The sequence below is a fragment of the Chanodichthys erythropterus genome, chromosome 4 (assembly GCF_024489055.1).
Source record: "Chanodichthys erythropterus isolate Z2021 chromosome 4, ASM2448905v1, whole genome shotgun sequence".
In the NCBI taxonomy this organism is placed as follows: Eukaryota; Metazoa; Chordata; class Actinopteri; order Cypriniformes; family Xenocyprididae; genus Chanodichthys; species Chanodichthys erythropterus.
In genome coordinates, this window is record NC_090224.1 from 5,500,410 (window position 1) to 5,524,000 (window position 23,591).

The window sequence follows — 23,591 nt, forward strand, 5'->3', positions numbered from 1 at the left end:
AAAAACATTGTAGCCAAGTACATTGAAAATGTTAAAAATCTAGTTTAAAGTTTTTCACTACATAAACAAAAAGAGAATAATATTTAATCATTGTCATTTATATGCATCATTATAACACTGCATGAAAATAAACAGCGATATTTATCAAAATATATTTTCACTAAAATACTAAGAATGTAATGACACCAGTGAAATGGAAATGGAAACTTTAGGAAACTTTATGCCTAAAAAAGTGCATTCAATGACTGCAATATATACGATGTTCCTTAATTTTATATCACCAGGATAATCATCCCAAATACATTGTGTATATTCGCCCAGCCTTAGACCTAAATTAATTTTTAAACAGGCACTAAGCAGGTATTAGTGCATTTATTACAGTCTTCTGTACCACCACATGGAGATTGGATGGCTCTCGGAGGAACTCTAACAAGATCCTATTAAGATACAAGGAGACAGCTGTGCTATTCAAGCACTCTGTCAGCAAACACACTCTTATTGACTATAAACTTCTAGTACTGGCAAAACAAGCCCAGTTCTAAGAAAATCACATCTTTTTTAGCTCTCACTGAAACACGCTTGCATGCAACAGATATTACGCCCAATTCCAATACAAACATAGGCGTTGCACTTATTATGCATGGTTCACACCTGCTAGAGCCAAGGTCCAAGAGCGAGTGAGATTTACTCAAACCACTGGTGATTGGGAATGCTTGAAAGGTAAAAGAAAAAAAAACAATTACTTAAAGCACATACAAAAGTTTTAGATTATGCAATAAATCAATGCTTAAGTCTATCTGCATATAGATTTAACAGTAACTGCATAATACTGTGTAAAATGCTGCATGTGAATGAATTCAGAATACCTGGTGCTGGTGTGAGGAGAGTTGCATTGCCGTTAGGTAAAGCTGGCACACTGATTGAGTTGGGCATCTGAGGCAGTGGTCCTGATATCAGGGTGGGCACAGGGACCAAAGGGGTCATGGTAGGGACTGGGGGGATGGATGTCAGGATGGGCATCACTGACATGGCAGAGAGATTTGGCATGGAACCCATACCTAAAATAAAACATAGACAGATTGTCTGAGATCATTTCTACAAGATTTATTGGTACAGTACCATATACATTACAGATATTGCATATAGAGTAAATATCGGACTATACTGCATAACGGTTCATGCTTATTTCTTTTACATTTGCCGTCATCTAATGCTCACTCTAAAGTTAATCTTTAAAAACACTAATGATTTAATAACACTGTTAAATGTAATCAGTACCATTTACACATTTAGAGAGACTTTATATGAAAAATATTCATATACAGTCAAACCAAAAATTATTCAGAGATTTTTTATATATTTTTATTAGTGGGTTCAGGACACTATAGTTCATTTATGTAAGTGAGGATAGCAAAATAAAGTAAACTGTGACATATTATACCCAAAAATTCTTCATACAGTGAACTACCAGTAAAATTGATAAAAATTTGGAACCAAAAATTATTCAGACACTTTGACCTGACCATGTTTTGCTCAAGTGTTATATGACAAAATTAATATTCATTTTTTCTGACACAGTTTAACTCTGAGATCTTGTCATATTTGATTACCATTTTTTAAACTATAATGAATAAACTGTATTAATGAATGAAATGTTCAAGGTGTCTGAATACATTTTGGTTTGACTGTATATCTTAATTTCAGCATAATCTTAGTCATAACCTGTAGTATGAGACTTGACAACAAAGCAACCTTACATAACCAGCTATCAACTCATACCAAACCGTGATGATGATGTCATAACAGGGGTAGGCGTTTGCTTCATGATGATTGGCAGGCTGGATGGGAGGGGCTGACCCTGCAGCTGCAGTTTAATTAGTTTCATTGCAATGGAGAACTCCAATCTGTCCATCTTTCCGTCCTTTCCTATATCCGCCAGTGCCCTGAAAGAAAGGAAGCAGCCATTCTCATCAAAAGTGGCTTACAGAGCACTAATTGCTATTACAATCCCAAAAGAGAAACTCAGTTGGTGCGTGATGACAGAGCAGCATTATTGTTGGCTCAGTTTTTTGTTATGCTACCATATTTATTTATGTACAAGAGCATTTTAGAACAAGCAAATGCTATAAACTCAAATCAAAGTTTCTGTGTCCTGCATCAGTGAATCTACATCCTGTTTGTGGATGGGCGACAGTGTTTACACCAGTAGACTAACCACAGACAGGAAGAGGTTACTTTTGGGAACCTCCACCCTCCAGAGAGGTATGTGACTACAAATCACATTGTCTCACACACATTCATTTCTCAACACTATTATGATAAAACCAGCTCTGCCATAGAAAACACAACCATACAGACACATATACATGTGCAGTTTATTTGTATGTGCATAGATACATGGTGGAGTCAAAATTAATACACACTCTTCAAATTTAATACAATTTTTTGAGAGAGAAGTGGGAAGGGTAAGACAGAAGAACCGGATTAAGAATGTATGTACATTAAGGGTGTGTGTACATGTGTGTACACTTACCAAATGTCTGCCAGGACTGCTGTGGGAAGACCAGACTGCAGAAAGAACTTTCGTGCTTGGTCTCCTAAAAAGAAATAAAACATAAAATTGTGCACTGTATGGGCCAGATTTACTAACAGCTTGCACCGGCACAAACCCTCTTTTGGAGTTAAAAAACTACTGTCAGGATTTAGTAAAGACACGCAGTGCAAAATTAGCCATGAAAAGTTGCAGACGGAGTTGTGTTTGCGGCTGACCTTATTGCATATGAATTTGTAGGAGTTTCCCTTTCAGACGCAAAATTCATGGGAGGAGAGTATTTAAATGAATCATGCAATGTGATTTACTAATGTTTCAGCTAGTATATATACTTACATTATTTAATGCCCATAAAAAGCATGTCTTGACCCATTTTGCAATATGGCTGCAACTGTTGCTGCTAGGAGGAGACACCGCAGGTAACAGAGAGCGCGTGGTAGAAAGGAGAAAATATTTTCCACTCATATTAATTTCTTTAGAAATGCCAGAGTAAGACGTTATCCGAACATATCGTTTGCCAAGCCATGTTGGCCTATACAGTGGCATGAAAAAGTATGTGAACCCCTTGCAAAATCTGTGAAAATGAGAATTATTTTAATAAAATAAGAGGGATGATAAAAAATGCATGTTATTTTTTGTTTAGTACTGTCCTGAATAAGATATTTTACATAAAAGATGTTTGCATTTAGTTCACAAGACAAAACAATAGCTGAATTTATTCAAATAACCCCATTCATAAGTATGTGAACCATTGAATCTCAATACTGTGTGTGGTTACCTGATGATCCACGACTGTTTTTTTGTTTTGTGATGGTTGTTCATGAGTCTCTTGTTTGTTCTGAGCAGTTAAACTGAGCTCTGTTCTTCAGAAAAATCCTCCAGCTCCTGCAGATTCATCAGTTTTCAAGCATCTTTGCATATTTGAACCCTTTCCAGCAGTGACTGTAGGATTTTGAGATCTGTGTTTTCATACTGAGGACAATTGAGGGACTCAAACACAGCTATTAAAAAAGGTTTAAACATTCACTGATGCTCCAGAAGGAAACACGATGCATTAAGAGTCGGGGTGTGAAAACTTTTGAACAGGATCAAGATGTCAAAATTTTTCTTATTTTGTTTAAATATCATTGTTTTTCATTTAGTACTGCCCTTCGGAACCAAAAGAAGATACTTGCATGTTTCCCGGCAGAAAATTAAGTACAATTTACCTTGATATTTGAATTCAAAAGTTTTCACCCCCGGCTCTTAATGCATCGTGTTTCCTTCTGGAGCATCAGTGAATGTTTGAACCTTTTTTAATAGTTGAGTTTGAGTCCCTCAATTGTCCTCAGTGTGAAAAGATGAATCTCAAAATCATACAGCCACTGCTGGAAAGGGTTCAAATATGCAAAAATGCTTGAAAACTGATGAATCTGCAGGAGCTGAAGGATTTTTCTGAAGATCAGAGCTCAGTTTAACTGCTCAGAACAAACAGGAGACTCATGAACAACCATCACAAAACAAAAAAACAGTCGTGGATCATCAGGTAACCACACACAGTATTGAGAATCAATGGTTCACATACTTATGAATGGGGTTATTTGAATAAACGCAGCTATTGTTTTGTCTTGTGAACTAAATGCAAACATCTTTTATGTAAAATATCTTATTCAGGACAGTACTAAACAAAAAATAACATGCATTTTTTTATCATCCCTCTTATTTTATTAAAATCATTTTCATTTTCACAGATTCTGCAAGGGGTTCACATACTTTTTCATGCCACTGTATATGTGTACGTGTTTGTCAGATTACATGTAACAAGTTGCGCCTGTGTCGACCCGCACCTGATGAGCATCAGCTCTGCTTATTTGTGACCCAACACTAATTTGCACTGCTCTTGGAAGATTGCGTTGGTCATTATGTAAATGATTTGACTTCGTCTGTTTTCTTTAATTTGCGTCAAAGACAATAGAATAACACAAGACGTGTCACTCGTATTGTTTTGAGTTGGAGAAAGTGCGACATACAAAATGGCGGAATAAGTCCCACCTTCTAAATAAGAGCGAATCGCCGATTGGTAAAGTCATGTCACTGCAGCGGCCATTAGAAGCTCCGGTTCCTAAAGAAACACGCACTTAGGACTGCTCATGCACATTAGCTTGATCCAGCCTGAAAAATTCAGTTTTTTGTCATGATCGAGCGTTTATAAACAAAATTTATGAGACAGTTGTTGTCAGATTTCATTGATTATTTCAAATATGAAATTTAATCGAAAGTTTGGCAAACAGCTTTGGAGAATTTGATGTTCATTCAAAGAGATATAATAAAAAATATAATAAAAAAGATATAGAAATATGGCCACTGAGTGAAATTACTTGTCTTAAAGGGACTTTGTTGTCAGCAGTAGATCATGCGCAAAACATCAGTGCATTTGTAGAATTGTGCTCTCATGCTAATTCACCCCGTTTAGTAAATATGGCCCTATTAGAGCAGAATATAAATGTGAATACACTACCGTTCTAAAGATTTTTTTCTTTTGAAAGTCTCATATGCTCAGAAAAGCTGCATTTATTTGACAAAAACTACAGTAAAAACAGTAATATTGTGAAATATTACAATTTGTGACCTGATCCAGCAAAATGAGTCACAGTGACCCAAATTTCAAAATTGAGATTTTGGTATCAATGGAAAGATGAGACAATAAACTTTAAAATGATATCCTAGTCAAAGTCATACCTTGAATGGTTTTAAAGATATACCCATTTTAATTATGGTTGTCTGCCCTCTTTTTCCAATTGAAAACCTGAGAAAATCGCTTTTAAAGTTTTTTGCCCGCTTTTTTGTTGATATCTTTCGAAATCCGTTGCATTTAAAGGGATAAACTATTTATTTTACAGCTTAATTTGACCAAAGACATTTTCATATATATATATATATAAATGCTATTAAACCAGGCTGAAGCTCAAATTATTTTAAAGTATTTATTTAAATTAATATTTTATAAGGCACTTTTACAAAGATTTACTAAAATCAGAAAGATTGAACAGAGGTGCTACATTTTTGCTTGAGAGAGAGTGTGTGTGTGCGTGTGCGTGTGTGTGTGTGTGTGTGTGTGTGTGTGTGTGTGTGTGAGAGTGAGAGAGAGAGAGACAAGCAAAGAGAGAACAAATAATTCTAGCCTATGCAATCATATCTTTGTGTAGGCTAGTTGACAATAACAGTGTAACAAACACGCGCGCTAGTCTGACAGGAGGATGGCTGGACCAATCGCGTGCCTGTCAGTTGAAACGGGGCTTCCTATTGATATAAATCACCATTTATGTCAGTGTGTTTACATTTCTAAGCTTTTTGATTGGTTCTATACAACGTGTAACACCATATTTGGAGAGCGGAGATAGTGATGTTTCAGGGGATACCGGGAAATGCTCGTAAAAGTGACGAGAGGAATTGAGAAGTTCATTTCCAGCAAATTTAGTAAAACCATGTCAAATTTAATAGCCATTTAAATACCTTTACTCAATTATCTGGACTACGAAACTTTGGGAGATTATTTTTTAAAGTTTGCTCTTTGAAATTAGCTTAAAAAAAAAAATCGATTTTTTTCATTGTTTTTCCACATTATCGGCCCACAGGGGCGTAGTTTGCGGGGGGGATGGGGGGAAGGTAACCCCCCCAATATTCAAATCCATCAGTTACAACCCCCCCAATATTTCAACATGAAAATCACAGTAGATCTATACTAACCTATGTATAATTCATTTATTTTGCTTTACTGTCATTTTTGATCAATTTCAATTTTAAATTTCTGTTCAAAGAGGGATGTTAAAAAGAATAAAACATGTACTGAGAAGGAGGTATGAAAACATTGCAATAGCTAAGTACACTCCACATATATTTTAGCTAGCTAATCCATTGTAATTTAGCCATAACTATCAGTGTAACTGTAACCACTTACTAAAACAGCCGTCTGTTTTGTTACTTCATTTTTCAAGAATGTCTTATCAATGACAAAAGTATTCACATCGGTGTTTGTTTTCATCCTTAATTAATCTGATTCTGAACGAATTTGCTTGAATGAACGATTTAAGTAGCTCACTCATTAAAACATCGAATCGCTGCCACCTACTGGCGGTTTTAATATTTAACATAATTTCTTTCTTTTTAAAATCACTCCGTTATGTTAGAATTTGATGAATGGTTATAGATAAATTCCATAAAGTTATGATAGATAGATAGATAGATAGATAGATAGATAGATAGATAGATAGATAGATAGATAGATAGATAGATAGATAGATAGATAGATAGATAGATAGATAGATAGATAGATAGATAGATAGATAGATAGATAGATAGATAGATTTTTTTTTTTAATTAAAAAAATTACAGGCAGCATACCAACGCTCAACCCCCCCAATGTTGAAGCCAAATCTACGCCCTTGTCGGCCCATATCTTAAAATAGAATGTTGCGACTTCCGACTCATTTTGCCAGAGCGGGTCACATTTAAAAGAACTGTTTTCTATTTTAATATATTTTAAATGTGATCCTATGATGTAAAACTGAATTTTCAACAGCCATTACTCCAGTCTTCACTGTCACATGATCCTTCAGAATTCATTCTAATATGCTGATTTGCTGCTCAAGCATTTCTTATTAGTATCAGTGTTGAAAACATTTGTGCTGTTTAATATTTTTATGCAAACTTTTTTTTTAATGAATCTGTGATTAATAGAAAGTTTTAAGTTGTACAGTACATATTTGAAGTATATATATTTTTTGTAACATTATAAATGGCTTTACTGTCATTTTTGATCAATTTAATGTATCCATGTTGAATAAAAATACACATTTCTTGAAAAAAAAATCTTACTGACCAAACTTTTGAGTAGTGTATGTATGTGTGTGGTCTTACCTGACAAATAGCCCAGAGTGGGAGCCAGAGAGTCAAACTGTTTGTCATGTTTCCCCCTTTCTTCTGGAGTTATAGCCCAAATAGTAAAACCACCTGTGACAATGAGATGGACAGAGAAAGTGAAAGATCATTTTTTATTATTATGTTCTGTCCTCACAAATCTCTTCCTAGATCAGCTGTTGTTTTTCTACTTTCTGGGTGTTGAAGTTCCTGCCAGTTCTCTGCGAGAACAGTTCTCTGTTGCTTTGACAAGGGCTGTTGGTTTGTGTGATCCAGGCATTAGAGAAGTCTGCCTGGCTGGAGGGAGGTGGCATATTTTACAGTTTTTTTATAGACTGATAGACCCATTATTAATTTAGTATTATTAATGTAAACCATGATGTCTTTCAGAGGAAGCTGGCGAAGATCCATCAAAAATGTCAGTGTCCAATAACAACCTGCCTGCCGCTTAACATGCTCAAAGTGGGTCAATCTCAACACAGCTTTCACACAGAGTGCTGAAGACAAGCCTTTTATCACCTGCTGGTGTTTTTGGCACTGCTCTTAATAGGTGCAGACAGTACTTGGTTTGAAAAATACAGCTATATAGCAGCTCTGACATTGTTTGCTTCAAACAGACTTCAAAAAGAACATTGCTTTCATACCTATGCACTTATACACATTTATATAAACAAAGAAAGTACATATAGTAACTATGTCACAATTATATGCTAATTAAGGTCTTCCTATAGTTAATGAAGTACTGGGACAAATGTGAACATACAGTACCATCTTATTCATTCTTCCTTCTTTCTCTCTGGGGAGGACAAACACTACTTTCAGCTCATGTTTCCTGCATTGTCAGCAGCGCTGAGATTCAGAAAAAGGCCATCATGATTAATTAAGTGCAGGTCTGTGAAATCATGTGATGTCTTTCTTTATGGAAATTTAGCCCATTCACCAAAAGATAAAAAAGTTTTGAACATTTGAAATAAGCAGCCTTTTCTTCAGGAAAATAGAGCTGCTTTTTATGGTAAAAAAAAAAGAAGCAATTAGTCTAACCTTGAACAAAGTAAATAAAATAAAAAAGATACATTTCTAAAGAAATGAATAGTAGTTTCATAAGTTTGAAATCATGTTCACTAGAATGACTCCAGTCATATCAGTAGTCTAATAAAAGCTGTTTTATTTCATTTTACATGAAGCGGGTCACCAGGTGACAGTGTTGATGGTTTTCTGAAAAGCTATTCAAAAATGGTTTTACAATGTAAAACAGGCTGATTTATTGTAGGCTGATTTTCTAAAACAATTTGCAATAACAAAGCAACAGCTTTCCTTCTCTGCAATGTCATCCTATTGTGAGGCATGGGCAGTCACTACAAGGACACTGAGGATACTTAATTTTAAGTCAGTGAGTCTAAAAGCAGAACCAGGGACATATTTACATTTTTTTTTTTTTTTTTACATCAAATTGTTGGAACACAGCTCAAGAAGCAAGGACTGAAAAATACTATTTAATATGGCTGAAATAACCTGGCTACATAAGTTTACATCAACAAAAATCTTTTTTTAACATTTGTTACTACTTATTTTTTTACTTTTTACAGTATATTCAAAGACAATCAGGTCTCCTAACATTGAAACATGGCAACGGAGTGTGTCAGTGTGGGAATCAGGGAGTCTGTGAGATGGTGTATTCAGCTGCTCCTTTGGGAAATTTTAATCTCTCTAGGCCACACAGAGAAACATGTACTCAAGCTTTATTACTAATTCAGGCCCATCTAGCTATTAGTGGTAAGTGTTTCTTTGTTTTGAAGAGGTAGCAGGTTTGCTTTTGTGCTGATTTAGCATTAGCGCTAATACAGAAACAGCTATGCAAATTTGAGATACCAAATGACGCATATTTAATTTACAGAAGCATAAAAAATGTCCTTGCATCCAAAAATACCAAACATTATAAACAAACAATATATGTTTTTCTTATATGTGCACTTCCAGGTTGATTAAACTGTGAAGAGGTGACTCTTTCCAAAAAGCGCTATAAGGGTACTATAATGAGTACAAAATAAGCACCCAGGCACATACACACACAGAACATATTGCTAAAATGCCCATAATGTTCCTCACTGTACTGACATTAGTGTTTATTTGAGAAGATTTAGCTATTTAGCATCAAATATACACCAGCCAGTACACAAATACGACTGATCTCAGAAACCAACTAGTGTTCAAACCTGCAGCCTCAGCTTCCCCACTGTTACCACCACCCTGGTACGGCAATCAACAAATAGACCTGAAAATCCCTCCTGGGGACTGAAATTGTAGCTAAAATGTAAATGCTTAAATTTTGTGAAGCCTTACTTTAAGTGACATTACAAAACACACCCAAGATATTAAACATACTTTACTCACTTTGCTTGCTCTCTTTCTCTAGCTTATCTTATACTGTAAGATAAGTATTTCATTAAACCATCAGCAAGAGCTGGCTTGAACCATAGCAGACTGGTGTCTCAATCTGTATAGCTGGAAGGTACATGTTCTACCATATACATGGTACTACCAAGTTTTGGGGCATAGAACCATTTACATTTACTGTACATAATTTGTTTGATGCTTTAATTCAAAGTTATAGTGCCATCAAACTAATTTTATCTGGTATTCTATGAAGTACCACGTAAACGCCACTGAATATGAATAATTTAATATGATGGTATAAATTAAAGCACCATGGCAATGGTATAAATCAATGTGCCATGGTGCCACCAGAGTACATTTTAAAATTGTTTAAAATTGTACTACATTTTAAAAAGCTGTAATGGAGGCAGATTTAAATCACAGAATCAACCGAAATACGTTAAGTTACGCCTATTAAAATAACTTTTAAGGGTGAGAATAGGCAGAAATAGCTCCTCAGGGGTAAAACAGTGTGTTTTTTAATGTGTTTTTATGAGCAAAAGTGTAGCAAATATTCAAAAACCTGTCAAAATCCTACATGGAGTTTAGCAAATATTAGCATATCCCTATATAAATAGGGAAGAAGTCATTAGCAACTGGGTGTGCTCTATACAAACACTGTGCTGAATCTAAAAAATGTTCTGTTATGAGAAAAACATTTTGATAACGATTTCATCACTAAGACTCTTCACTCTTAGAATATTCTACAACACCAAAACCTTTGATATTTTTCTCATAGTGCAGCTAATGTTGTATGCTGTAGTGATTCAACACACAAGCCAAATGAGCTGCGTCTGAATTATTCTCCATAGCCTCTTCATGCTTTTAAAGGGACTGTTCAGCCAAAATTGAAAACGCTGTCACCATTTACTCACCCTCGTGTTATTCCAAACCCGTACAACGTTCTTTTGCAGAACACAAAAGAAGATATTTAGTAGAGTGTCTGAACTGCTTGTTTCTATATAATAAAAGTGGATGTGGGCCAGCAGTTAAGCTCCAATAAAAAGACAAAATGCACAATAAACGGATTATGAAAGTGGCCCATATGATTATATTCCAAGATGAGGCAATATGATAGCTTTGTATGAGGAACAAACAAGAAATTTAAGTTATAGAAAGTCAGTCATGGTCACCATTCACTTGAATTGTATGGAAAAGAGCAGCTTGGGCATTCTGCTAAACATCTCCTTTTGTGTTCCACAGAAGAAAGTCAAATGGGTTTTAAAATACACAAGGGCTAATAGATTTAAAAACATTTCATGCCCTTGACATACAAAAGAGCTGTGTTCTTACCATTCATGACTGCAGGTGGGATGTGAGGGATCCTCTACTCGACTGGCTGGCTAATACTCATCTGGAGAAACAGAAAGAGAGAGAGTGAGTGAGGAGGATTTTACATGTAGAAGAGCAACAGAGGACACACTATGATGGAAGAGAAAGAGGTGAAGCAAGAGAGAGAGACTGTGAACAAGTGAAAAGGATTAAATGGGAAGAAGAGAACAAGTAGAGAGTAATGAGAATGTAAAAGAGGGCTTTTAAAGAATGGATATAGGCAGATGCACCTCTTCTCAGCTGCTATTGAATATTTTGTCCTTTGTTTCTATCCATTTTCTTCTTACACTTAATCATGCTGTTTGCCATAACACACGCAACAAGCCACATCCCTGTGCACCATCACGCACTCACACACAAACAGGATATTGACTGTGCCAGAGCATTTTCGCCTAATGCAAAGCGATTGTTCGTCTCGGTCTTCTCTCTGAAGCTCTTTCTGGGAAAGTAGCCCTGCATCTCACAACTGAATCCGAGTTGGTGCTCCATGGGCAGATTGAACAAACACACAAGATAAACACAAACTCCCTATACAACTGAGGATCTCTGAGCCCATTTAAACACTTATGCAGGAAAAATCTAGAAGTCCAGTAAGGGTGAGAGTTATGGGGCCTATGGCTACAATCATACAGCAGATTTTCAGTCCTGTTCAGAGTGTTAAATATTGTGCTGTTTCTAAACAATCTGGTTACAGAACGACAAACATATGCACAGAACAGCAATCTGTAAGTGTTTTGTTAAAGAAAAAAAAAATAATCACCAATGTAAGGGCTTTCAAAGTTTCCTGGATTGTAAAAAGAGGCAAAACAGCATTTTGAAAGATCTAAAAGTATAAAAGCTGCAGGAGTGTTTGAAAATGACAAACAGTTTAGTAATCGATCTGACACAATGTAATGACTTGACATTAACAATAATTTTAATAAATTTCAAAAGTTTGGGATCTGTAAGATTCTTTTTCACCTTCAAACCTGTATGAATTTCTTACTTCAGTTGAACAAAAAAGAAGATATTTTAAAGGTGCCATCGAATTGAAAATTTAATTTACCTCGGCATAGTTGAATAACAAGAGTTCAGTACATGTAAATGACATACAGTGAGTCTCAAACTCCATTGTTTCCTCCTTCTTATATAAATCTCATTTGTTTAAAAGACCTCCGAAGAACAGGTGAATCTCAACATAACACTGACTGTTACATAACAGTCGGGATCATTAATATGTACGCCCCCAATATTTGCATATGCCAGCCCATGATCGAGGCATTACACAAGCCAGTATTAACGTCTGGATGTACACAGCTGAATCAACAAACTAGGTAAACAAGCAAGAACAATAGCGAAAAATGGCAGATGGAGCGATAATAACTGACATGATCCATGATATCATGATATTTTAGTGATATTTGTAAACTGTCTTTCTAAATGTTTCGTTAGCATGTTGCTAATGTACTGTTAAATGTGGTTAAAGTTACCATCGTTTCTTACTGTATTCACGGAGACAAGATCCGTCATTATTTTCATTATTAAACACTTGCAGTCTGTATAATTCATAAACACAACTTCATTCTTTATAAATCTCTCCAACAGTGTAGCATTAGCCGTTAGCCACGGAGCACTATCAAACTCATTCAGAATCAATGTAAACATCCAAATAAATACTATACTTACGCGATTAGACATGCTGCATGACGAACACTTTGTAAAGATCCATTTTGAGGGTTATATTAGCTGTGTGAACTTTGTTTATGCTGTGATAGAGTCGAGAGCTCGGGAGGGGGCGGAGAACGCGCGATTTAAAGGGGCCGCAGCCTGAATCGGCGCATTTCTAATTATGCCTCAAAATAGGCAGTTAAAAAAATTAATTTAAAAATCTATGGGGTATTTTGAGCTGCAACTTCACAGACACATTAAGGGGACACCTTAGACTTATATTACATCTTGTAAAAAAATGTTCAATGGCACCTTTAAAGAATGCCTTCCATAGTATTTTTTGGAAGGCATTCATAGAATTTTCTGTTTTTTGATGAACAGAAAGTTCAAAAGAACGGCATTTATCTGAAATGGAAAACTTTCCTAACATGATAAATGGCTTTACTGTCACTTTGATCAATTTAATGAGTCTTAAATATGAGTAATAAAGTTAATGAGTAATAAAGTTCAAAAGAACAGCATTTATTTGAAATAGAAAACTTTCCTAACATGATAAATGGCTTTACTGTCACTTTGATCAATTTAATGCAACCTTGCTAAATAAAAGTCTTTCAAAAAAATCATACTGACCCAAAACAGCCAGTAACAGTCAATCCAAAACATTGACTGAGTGAATGTAGCCTATATAATTTCCTGACCTATATTGTATGTACTACATTAAATTTTTTTCATTTTGCCAAAGCTTAACTGTAAAACTTGCTGAAACTGGATAGACACAGATTCTTCCTAGTTGAATTGCAACCAGTGTGAGAAAGTTTCATGTGTACAAACACTAAAATAAGGTGAGACTTTTTTTAGTCATTGACTTCGCAGGCTAAAATTTGTTTAAAATAGAGCACAGGGAAGCCCCGCCCACTGTTAAAATCTTATAGGTCCTAGCTTAAATCTTCTGATTGGCTGTGATTGTGTCATGTCGCATAGCAGTTTCACGTTTGATATGGAAACAAATTAATGATTGCTTTAAACACTGATTAGGGCAATGCATTTCAGTACTTCCAACAAGTTTACCTTTTTATATTTATATAGATAAAGAATTATGAAAAAAATCTATTATGAAAAGATGATCCATCAGTTACAGTAATTATTAATAATAACTTTTTTTTACGGTATTCCCAACGAAAAGAAACACATTTAGGCAGTTCAACGTCATTACATTAGATCCATTTTCACATATAAGTCTAAATTCCATAACTTATCTTTCATTATTAAATGGAAATTAAATGTTTTCAAATGATCTGGCAGTGTTTCAACTGAACTGCTGGTACGGGGGAGGCAGTAGTGGTGCAGTTTGGATAATATTCTCAGGAGTGAGAGACAAAACATTACACCTTTCAATATCTGCTCCGTTATGCTAGAGTGCATTAGTATACAAATCAGCACCTTTCTGCAAATTAGCTGTCAGCAGATATTCCAGCAGTTTTGGGAGTATCTGAATCTACTAATTAGACTTGCCTGCCAGTGACTCAGTAGTGCACAAACCTCCCACTGCTCATTTTCTTTAGTACTTTTAGCATCTAAGACAGTAAAAATCAGATTATCATTTGGTTGAGAACATGTTATGCACTACAAATACTCACTTCTGGTGTAAAGAGCTCTGCATTTAGTAAAGTATTATTGCTAAAGCTCAGATTACTAAGGCATTGAGCCAAACAAATTTGAGGACCGGAACTAACTGTTACAGACATTCTAATAAAAATTAGTGAACTTAAAGGGGAGCTATCATGCCCCTTTTTACAATATGTAAAATAAGTCTCTGATGCAGAGTGTGAAGTTTTAGCTCAAAATACCCCATATAATTTTTATAGCATGTTAAAATTGCCACTTTTTGGGGGGGAGCAAAACCACGCCATTTTTGTGTGTCTATTTAAATGCAAATGAGCTGCTGCTCCCGCCCCCTTTCAAAAAGGGGGCGGAGCTTCAAGAGCTCATGCAACAACAAAACAATGCACTGAAGGACAATCTCATGCACTGAAAATGTCAGAAACTGTCAGTAGCGGTGTTTAGCCTCATATGTTCAAACTGGAGTCAGAGAATATATGCTGCATGGAGATAGAACAGGTATAGTTTAGTTTAATGAAGGTTATAACTTATGTTGTCATCTTGCTTTTATCCACTATAAGTACTACCCTGTTTTAACAGACTACTGATGAGTTTTATGAAGTACATTACACACAAGATGAAGTGCCTGTTTTAACTCCAGAAAATCACCATAAGAGCTGAACAAAACATAGTACAAGAAGTGTGCATTATTATCTTATCTATAAACTCTCTCTCTCCCTTGCATTTTCATCAACATACACAGCGAATTAAACAAAATCACTCATTACAACTAACAGTATACAAATATATACAGACCTTATGCCTTTTCAGGGGGTGCTTAATACACTGGTAAATTTATATCCGTAAAACAACTCAGATGAACTGTAATAAAGTGCTCTCCCCTTCATTATTGCTGTAACCAGTATCGCCCTGGAGACTATAAGCTGGATCACAAACAGTTGGTACTGATCCATCCTTGAGTAACAACTTTTTAGCAAAACCTGTTTTGTATTGTCCCTTTGTATTGACCCTCGTTCACAAAGCAGTCTGGTGTAAAACGATTTGCGAAGACATAAATGAATTTAGGTATATGGGGGCGCATTCCCTTCAAAAATAAAACTAATTCACTGCGTCCTCAGTGGCTATGATGTTGGTTGGTTGTTTACACATACTGCCAACACACATTTATGTTTGTACACTGTGTAAAAGTGAATTTTGCGTAAACGGTCCCCTTTAAAACATCCATGCATCTAATATATGAAAAGGTTTAAAATTGCCCAAATTGCGCAATCAATTCTCATTCCTACCTTGCAGTGTAAACTTTATATTTACTCTAAGATTAAAGGATTAGTTCACTTTCAAATTAAAATTTCCTGATAATTTACTCAGCCCCATGTCATCCAAGATATTCATGTCTTTCTTTCTTCAGTCGAAAAGAAAAGGTTTTTGATGAAAACATTCCAGGATTATTCTCCTTATAGTGGACTTCAATGGAGCCTAAACGGTTGAAGAACTTCAAAACATTCTACACGATCCCAGACGAGGGATAAGGGTCTTATCTAGAGAAACCACTGCTCATTTTCTAAAATAAAATACATTTTCTACGTTTTAACCATAAATGCTCATCTTGAACTAGCTCTCTTCTTCTTCTTCTTCTTCTTCTTCTACTTCTCTATTTGAATTCCAATATTGTAGACACTGATAAGTGCATTACTGCCCTCCACAGGTCAAAGTTGGAACTAAATTGTCATATACAATATGCTAGTGCATGTATATATGATTGATGGTTTCTCTAGATAAGACCCTTATCCCTCGTCTGGGATCGTGTAGAATGTTTTGAAGTTCTTCAACCGTTTGGGCTCCATTGAAGTCCACTATAAGGAGAATAATCCTGGAATGTTTTCCTCAAAAACCTTAATTTCTTGTCGACTGAAGAAAGAAAGACATGAAGATCTTGGATGACAAGGGGGTGAGTAAATTATCTGGAAGTTTCAAATTTGAAAGTGAACTAATCCTTTAATATCCCTGTTGGTTAGAAAGGTTGTCAAAACTTTTTACTCTGCAACAAGCTCCTTGCTTTCACAACAGGAATTTCAGTTACATTTAACATTAATCATTGACAAAAACAAAGACTTTTGCATTTCATAATGCTTTTTATGATTATTTTTTTTTGTCCAGATACAATGCCACAAACAGCTTAGCCAGGCCACACTTACAAAATAGCACTGCATTATGGCATTGTAATATGTTGTGCTGCTTTTATGGCTCCCAGGAGAGTCAGAGCTCTGTAATAGCACTGACTGCTAGATTATGCTTTTATGCGTAAATTACATTTAGACAGCGCATGATTTTGCACTGTTACAATAGTATCTTATGGTATTATTACCTCATCACCAGCATGCTGCAATGCAATAACAGCAAGTTACTTGAGTCAGAAGTGTCAACAAACTGTATAAAAAGAAAAAACAAGGCAAAACATTACAGTGCAAAACATGTCTGATCTACCAATTCTGCTCATTTTCCTGAAGTCTCACTCTCTTACTGCCTTAATAACAAGTGATCTGAGTTCAAGTCCTTTCCAAATCCCTTTTCCCTTTCTTCTCTCCCATTAGCTTGTGTGTAAATTTCACTGTCCTATCTAATTTATAACGCTAAAGCGGTGAGGCATCATCAGTTTTGCATTAAGGAATACTGAGGCTTATGTGCTTAGAGAGATATCTCGCTCACGTATATGATTCATGAAAAGCACAGTATCATTCATTTCTGCAGAGGTTAACAGTATCATTACAGTGTCGCTGCTACACTGAGAGGATTGGATATAAAGGCCTCCCTTCATCTCAGTTTCATGTCATGCAGTCAAACCAAAGGCTTCCAATCAAAGATTTGCTATGATTGCTAGAATCTTATCACTCATTATGAAAAATTTTAATAGTAAAATGAATGTTTCATGGCATACCAAACTTAAAGTACTTTTAAAATTAGCAATAATAATAATATAATAAATGTATTTCGTTTTGTTGGGTAAAGATTCCTTCAGACTGTGGAAATGCTTAAAACCCCATTAAGTTATAAAGCTTCTTTGTATAGTGTTCAACTTAATATGTTCTGACACTCTTGAGATTGCCATTTGAGGCAGAAGAGAGGAGAGATGGAGATAATGAGAGTGAAGATGTGACCCAGGGTTCTCGTCCTCTACTAATCTACTATGTGCAAATAAAGAGTCCATTACAGATCAATAAATGGAGGGTTAATAGACTGATGTATGGATTAAAGAGCTGAAAGCTGAGACAGACAGGATCTGTGGTTGTTTGGAATTGGTTCGTTTTCACACATTCACACACACTGAAACTCAAAACCTCTTTAGGCTGCTTTGTTTGATTTTACTACAAAAGAATGCACTTCAATATTTTACTTTGCCTAAGTTGCCTTTCATATTTTACCTTTTGTCCAAATACCTCACTAAATATCTGTTTTAAATTTTTTTATATATATATATATATATATATATATATATATATATATATATATATATATATATACACACACACACACACACACACAGTTCAACAGGCATCAAGCTAGTGGAGTGAAGATTAGATGAAGTTGATCTCAATCCTTGGAAACAAACACGTATACACCTATACAGACCATATCAGCATCTTTCCATACTCAAAAAAAAAACATTTTTCCTATTCAATTTAACACAATTATTTAATTCAGGCTGAAAATATAACAGATATTTTCTTCCAATGAACAATATAAGAGAATTAAAATGAACTATATAACTATTTCCAATTTCCATTTTTCATTCAAGTTAAACATCTTTATGTAACAAAAGAAAATTGCCAAAAACAGTTTTTATAATTAAATTTATAATGCCAACCTCTGGATAATATTTGCAGAAAAACTTCCTGTATTAGAGAGAATATAACACATTCAAATATGAACATGACGTTTAAACCTAAAGTGAACATTCAAATTTTTCTATCAAATATGTACAAAAACTATCCACAGACCCAAAGCAATAAACTAAATGTCAAAGAAACAAAACACATTTTATTCTCACACAATAGAATTCTTAGTTCATTTATATGCACATAGTAAACACCTGACATTTGCATGTCATTACTAGTTGAACAGGGGGAAAATTCTGATTCATTTCTAAAACAGCTTAATATAATCCACCACATAATTTGCATAAAGCCGCAGAGACAACTAAATGTGATCCACAGTCCATTTATTCACATTGTTCAGAGTTTATGGGAATCAGGGAAGGAGTCATTTCTATTTTTTAATTTAGAAATTCTGCTGCTACACATGGAGGATTTCTAGAACAACTTGTGCTCTAGAGAGGCTTGGGATGTGGATGAGAGGTTCAGAGGTGTAATGGACCCAGGATGAATTGCTTATTAAACACTGCTCTCTAAATTCCATTCTCAATTTCACTTTTCTCATGTAGACTGAACTAGATTGAATATTAAATTGCGTCTCTCTCTGTCTAATGCAGCAGAGATGATGCGAGAGAGAAGAGAGGACTTTGTACATCAGTGATCTTACAGCACGGCTTGCAGTTCCATGTTTATTAGAGTAACTCTAACACCTTTCTTGCTATCACGTACACACTGCAGCTAAATACACTGTCACTCTTCTTCTGAATGCTTAATTCTGTGACTGACAACCACATTCTATATCTGCATTCACTCCTAAACAATGAGGTTCAATCAAATGTTACCACAAGAAATACATGTTTTATGCCTTTCTTGACAGCAGCTATACTAAAAATGGGCCAGGCTCTGGTCACTACTATTGTTTAAAACTGGTCAAAAAAACAAAATATTGCAGTCACTGCAGTATTGGGAGTTACTCTTGAATTCCGTACACACAGAAGGATAATTTGGAGTGAATCACCACATTCATCTATGCAATTCTCTCTCTGACTGAAGTAAAAGTCACTGTGGGTCTCACATTTTTGTGCAATAAATTAAAAATGGGCAGTTGCAACATTTCTATTTACACCCACACAAATATGTCTCCCCGAGGCTTGGAGAAAACATTCAAGCTGCATAGATACACAAATATTCACTAAGACACTATAAGACAGACAGAGATGCATACAGTAAAGTAAGAAAGTCGCTCTTTCTCTGAATTATGTCTCAGTGCACTTTATAACAGCTATGGGGTTTCATTAAACAGGCACGATATTCAAACCGAACTGAAAAAATACGCAACACACCACCCACGGTACTTACCGCGACACTCTCATGGCGTACCGAATGCGCCCGTCCGTTGTAGCCTAACCACCAATAATCGCAATAAGTTACGTGTTTTGTTACTTTTGATACTAAACAAAATGTAATCTTTCAAATTCTGTCAGCAGCGTGGAGCGCGAGTAAAAAATGGGCAGCTTACTGAAACGTATAATATCTTGTGTAATCGCTCAATCAGTGTTTCAACAGTGGAAAGACATCAGTAAAACAGCTTGTAAACATTAAATACAGTACTATTAGCCTATATATTCATTATATTTTATTGAATTTGTTAGTGATGTGTGTTTAAATAAATCTGTCATGAAAATGACAGCCACTGTGTAAATGATTATATTTCAACAACGAATTGAAGTAAAAACATAATTTTATAATTAGATTTAGAAGTTAAAGCAAAAACTGCCTTATGTGCAGTTTACAAGTTTGCATACAATTTGTTATTAGAGTGTTGATTATATCTAAAAAAAAAAAAAAATAGCAACTGAATTTAGGCTAATAGTTTGGGCTCTACCTTTAAAGGTGCCATCGAACGTTTTTTTTACAAGATGTAATATAAGTCTAAGGTGTCCCCTGAATGTGTCTGTGAAGTTTCAGCTCAAAATACCCCATAGATGTTTTTTCAATAAATTTTTTTAACTGCCTATTTTGGGGCATAATTAGAAATGCGCCGATTCATGCTGTGGCCCCTTTAAATGCTCTCGCTCCCCGGCCACGGAGCTCGCACTTGCCTTAAACAGTGCATAAACAAAGTTTACACTGTTAATATAACCCTCAAAATGGATCTTTACAAAGTATTCGTCATGCATGCTGCATGCATACATCGGATTATGTGAGTATTGTTTTTATTTGGATGTTTACATTTGACTCTGAATGAATTTGACGCTGTGATCCATGGCTAACGGTTAATGCTACACTGTTGGAGAGATTTATAAAGAATGAAGTTGTGTTTATGAATTATACAGACTGCAAGTGTTTAATAATGAAAATAATGACGGCTCTTGTCTCCGTGAATACAATAAGAAACAATGGTAACTTTAACCACATTTAACAGTACATTAGCAACATGCTAACGAAACATTTAGAAAGACAGTTTACAAACATCACTAAAAATATCATGATATCATGGATAATGTCAGTTATTATTGCTCCATCTGCCATTTTTCGTGATTATTCTTGCTTGCTTACCTAGTCTGATGATTCAGCTGTGCACATCCAGATGTCCTACCCTTGTCTAATGCTTTGAACATGAGCTGGCATATGCAAATATTGGGGGCGTACATATTAATGATCCCGACTGTTACGTAACAGTCAGTGTTATGTTGAGATTCGCCTGTTCTTCTGAGGTCTTTTAAACAAATGAGATTTATATAAGAAGGAGGAAACAATGGAGTTTGAGACTCACTTTATGTCATTTCCATGTACTGAACTCTTTTTATTTAACTAAGCTAATATAAATTCAATTTTTTAATTCTAGGGCACCTTTAATATTATTGAAATGTGCAAGTAAGGGCTCACTATATAGTTTACAGTTTATAGTTTTTTATCCTTAAGAAACTTTTAATTATTACTGAACTCATTTAAAGACGGAGACGCAATTTGTTCAGTAAAATACTACTTTAAAAAAAAAAATCTGAACAAAATGGCTTCTTTAAGCAAAAATCAGTATTTAGTGTAACCTCCTAGACTTCGTCCATTTTCTCAAAGAAGAAAATCTGTGAAACTTCTCATCATATTTTGAGAGTTTCTTGGCCTCAGTCCTTTACTGTTCCATTTAGGTTTAAGAAAGCCAGGTCCTGCTATTGCTCAAATGTAAGGGGAGGTAACTAAATACTTGCCACTTTAGCCTACAGAAGTCATTTTTTAATACTGCATACAAATTCCCTGTATTTTCTGGTTATATTCTAATAAAGAGACAATAATTATATGTGGTCATTATGCCATAGCTAAAAAAAACATCTAATGGTGGCCTAATATATTTACAGTTCATATATACATATGTATATATGTACAAGTGTCACTTATGGTCTAACATATAAATATTTACAAGTGTAATATATAAATTTCATATTTTATATGCACCAGTATATTTCCTTTTTTTAATAGCTTGGCAAATTCAGAAATTAAGCTAGGTTGCTGAGTCTGTTTTTCAGACATTAATTGCATTAATTGTTTGAAGTGTAATAATGTCTTTAAACATGCTAAATGAGATACAGTATAAAATGAGTTAAAATGATCATTTCTTTGTTCTCCAAAGGAGTATTGAATATTGAGCCTTACTGATGGGACTGTGGGGTACAAGAAAACCTTTAATTATCTAGAGTGCTTCCTCATTTGTGTCAATACAGACAATATCACCATTATGCATGTAGTGTGAATGTGTGTTTGTGTATGTGCAAGCCAAGAGTTGGTGTTACATCTGCAAACAGAGTCTGAGCCTTCAAGCCATGGAACCTGATATACAAGCTCTCCTTTAAACACACACAAACACAGTAACATGCTATCCCATCCAAAATCCGTCCGTCAAAACCTCACATACAAGAAAACTCGCATGAAAAACTACAGGTAAGGCTAAATTCTACCAGTATGGGTTCTTGTTCCTTGCTCTCCCTGCTTGCCTGTTTGTCCCGTCCCTATCAATCTTTTACTTTATCTCACACAGTCACATACAAATGCCCCTTGAACTGTTAGTGATGGACACCTGCAGCACTGGCAATTCAGCATTCATCAGCATGTCACTCTCTTCACACAGCACATGTCTGTTCTGAGTGCACTACCCAGCATGCTTTGTGCAGGGAAGGGGAATAAGGGCTCCTCTGTCCACACAGGAAACAAGCATATGAAACATGCCAGCAGAGACCACACTAGCCATTCAGAGAGTTGTACAGAGGTGAACGCGAACAATAAAACACCTCTACAAATTAAAAGAGAGCGGCAACTCTCTATATCGTATCTGTATGATTAGCAGACTCATAGAATACATATCTCCAGATGCTGGCAAAATAAACAGCAGCATATCCACAGATGAAAAATGAGTCAAGCTAAATGATCGTAACGTAATGCAATATTGAGAGTTAAAAAAAAAAAAGAAGTGTTGTTGATTACCACAGAAAATCATTTAGACTTTTATCATACCTACAGAAATTAAAGCTTTTAGCATTATTTGCTAAAAACGTTTACCTTTTTTTTTTTTTTGATTTTCTGGCTGGATTTATTTGCCATTATTAAAACAAAATTTTATTTTTTTTGCCCATTAAATGACAGCTGCATACTTGTACTTCACTATTAAGTCATAATGTCGATTTGGAGCTAATTCGGTAATGGGAGGCTAATCTGCCAAGCTTGCGGTTTTGGACAGAATAAATAAGCTCTGTGTTTAATACTTCTTCAAGACACTTTCACATTTTGTTAAACAACATAAATTTTACACATCTCATACCCATGAAATTTGAAAACACTGTGCTTTAAAAGTGTAAGTTGCTACATAAGGGCGACAACAGTGTGATTATTCAATCAAGCTCACATTGTCGTGGTAGTTGTCCCTATTTAGCAAACTGTTAGCAACTTACATTTGTTAACAACACAGCAGCTTCAAAATTTACTTGAAGTCTCTTCAAGTAAGGCACAGACCTTATTTTACTCAAATAAATAAAAAACGAAATGATATTATGTTACGACTTGCAAATTTTGTGACACTTACAGTAGGCCTATATCGAAATAGCGAAATGTCCAGTCAGTGGCACTAAAAGCAAATTTAGTTTTATCTGAAACGTATGAACGTGAATCTGGCATAGACTGGAAACATTTTATTATGTTGGTTGTACGTATTATGGCAGTTCAGAAATAAAACGTCCAGTGAGTGTAGCTAAAGG

General features: G+C 35.2%; 1 protein-coding gene across 1 annotated transcript in view; it reads right to left on the minus strand.

The window, feature by feature from the left end:
• Positions 1-23,591, minus strand: part of itsn2a (intersectin 2a) — a 63,767-nt gene that overhangs the window by 33,653 nt on the left and 6,523 nt on the right. The window contains exons 2-7 of the mRNA XM_067382973.1: positions 11,174-11,234; positions 7,448-7,540; positions 2,534-2,597; positions 1,780-1,943; positions 867-1,058; positions 652-712 (exon numbers count right to left, since the gene is read on the minus strand). Coding sequence (XP_067239074.1) covers positions 652-712; positions 867-1,058; positions 1,780-1,943; positions 2,534-2,597; positions 7,448-7,540; positions 11,174-11,180 — 581 coding nt within the window. The 5' untranslated portion in view covers positions 11,181-11,234. The remainder of the gene's footprint in view (positions 1-651; positions 713-866; positions 1,059-1,779; positions 1,944-2,533; positions 2,598-7,447; positions 7,541-11,173; positions 11,235-23,591) is intronic.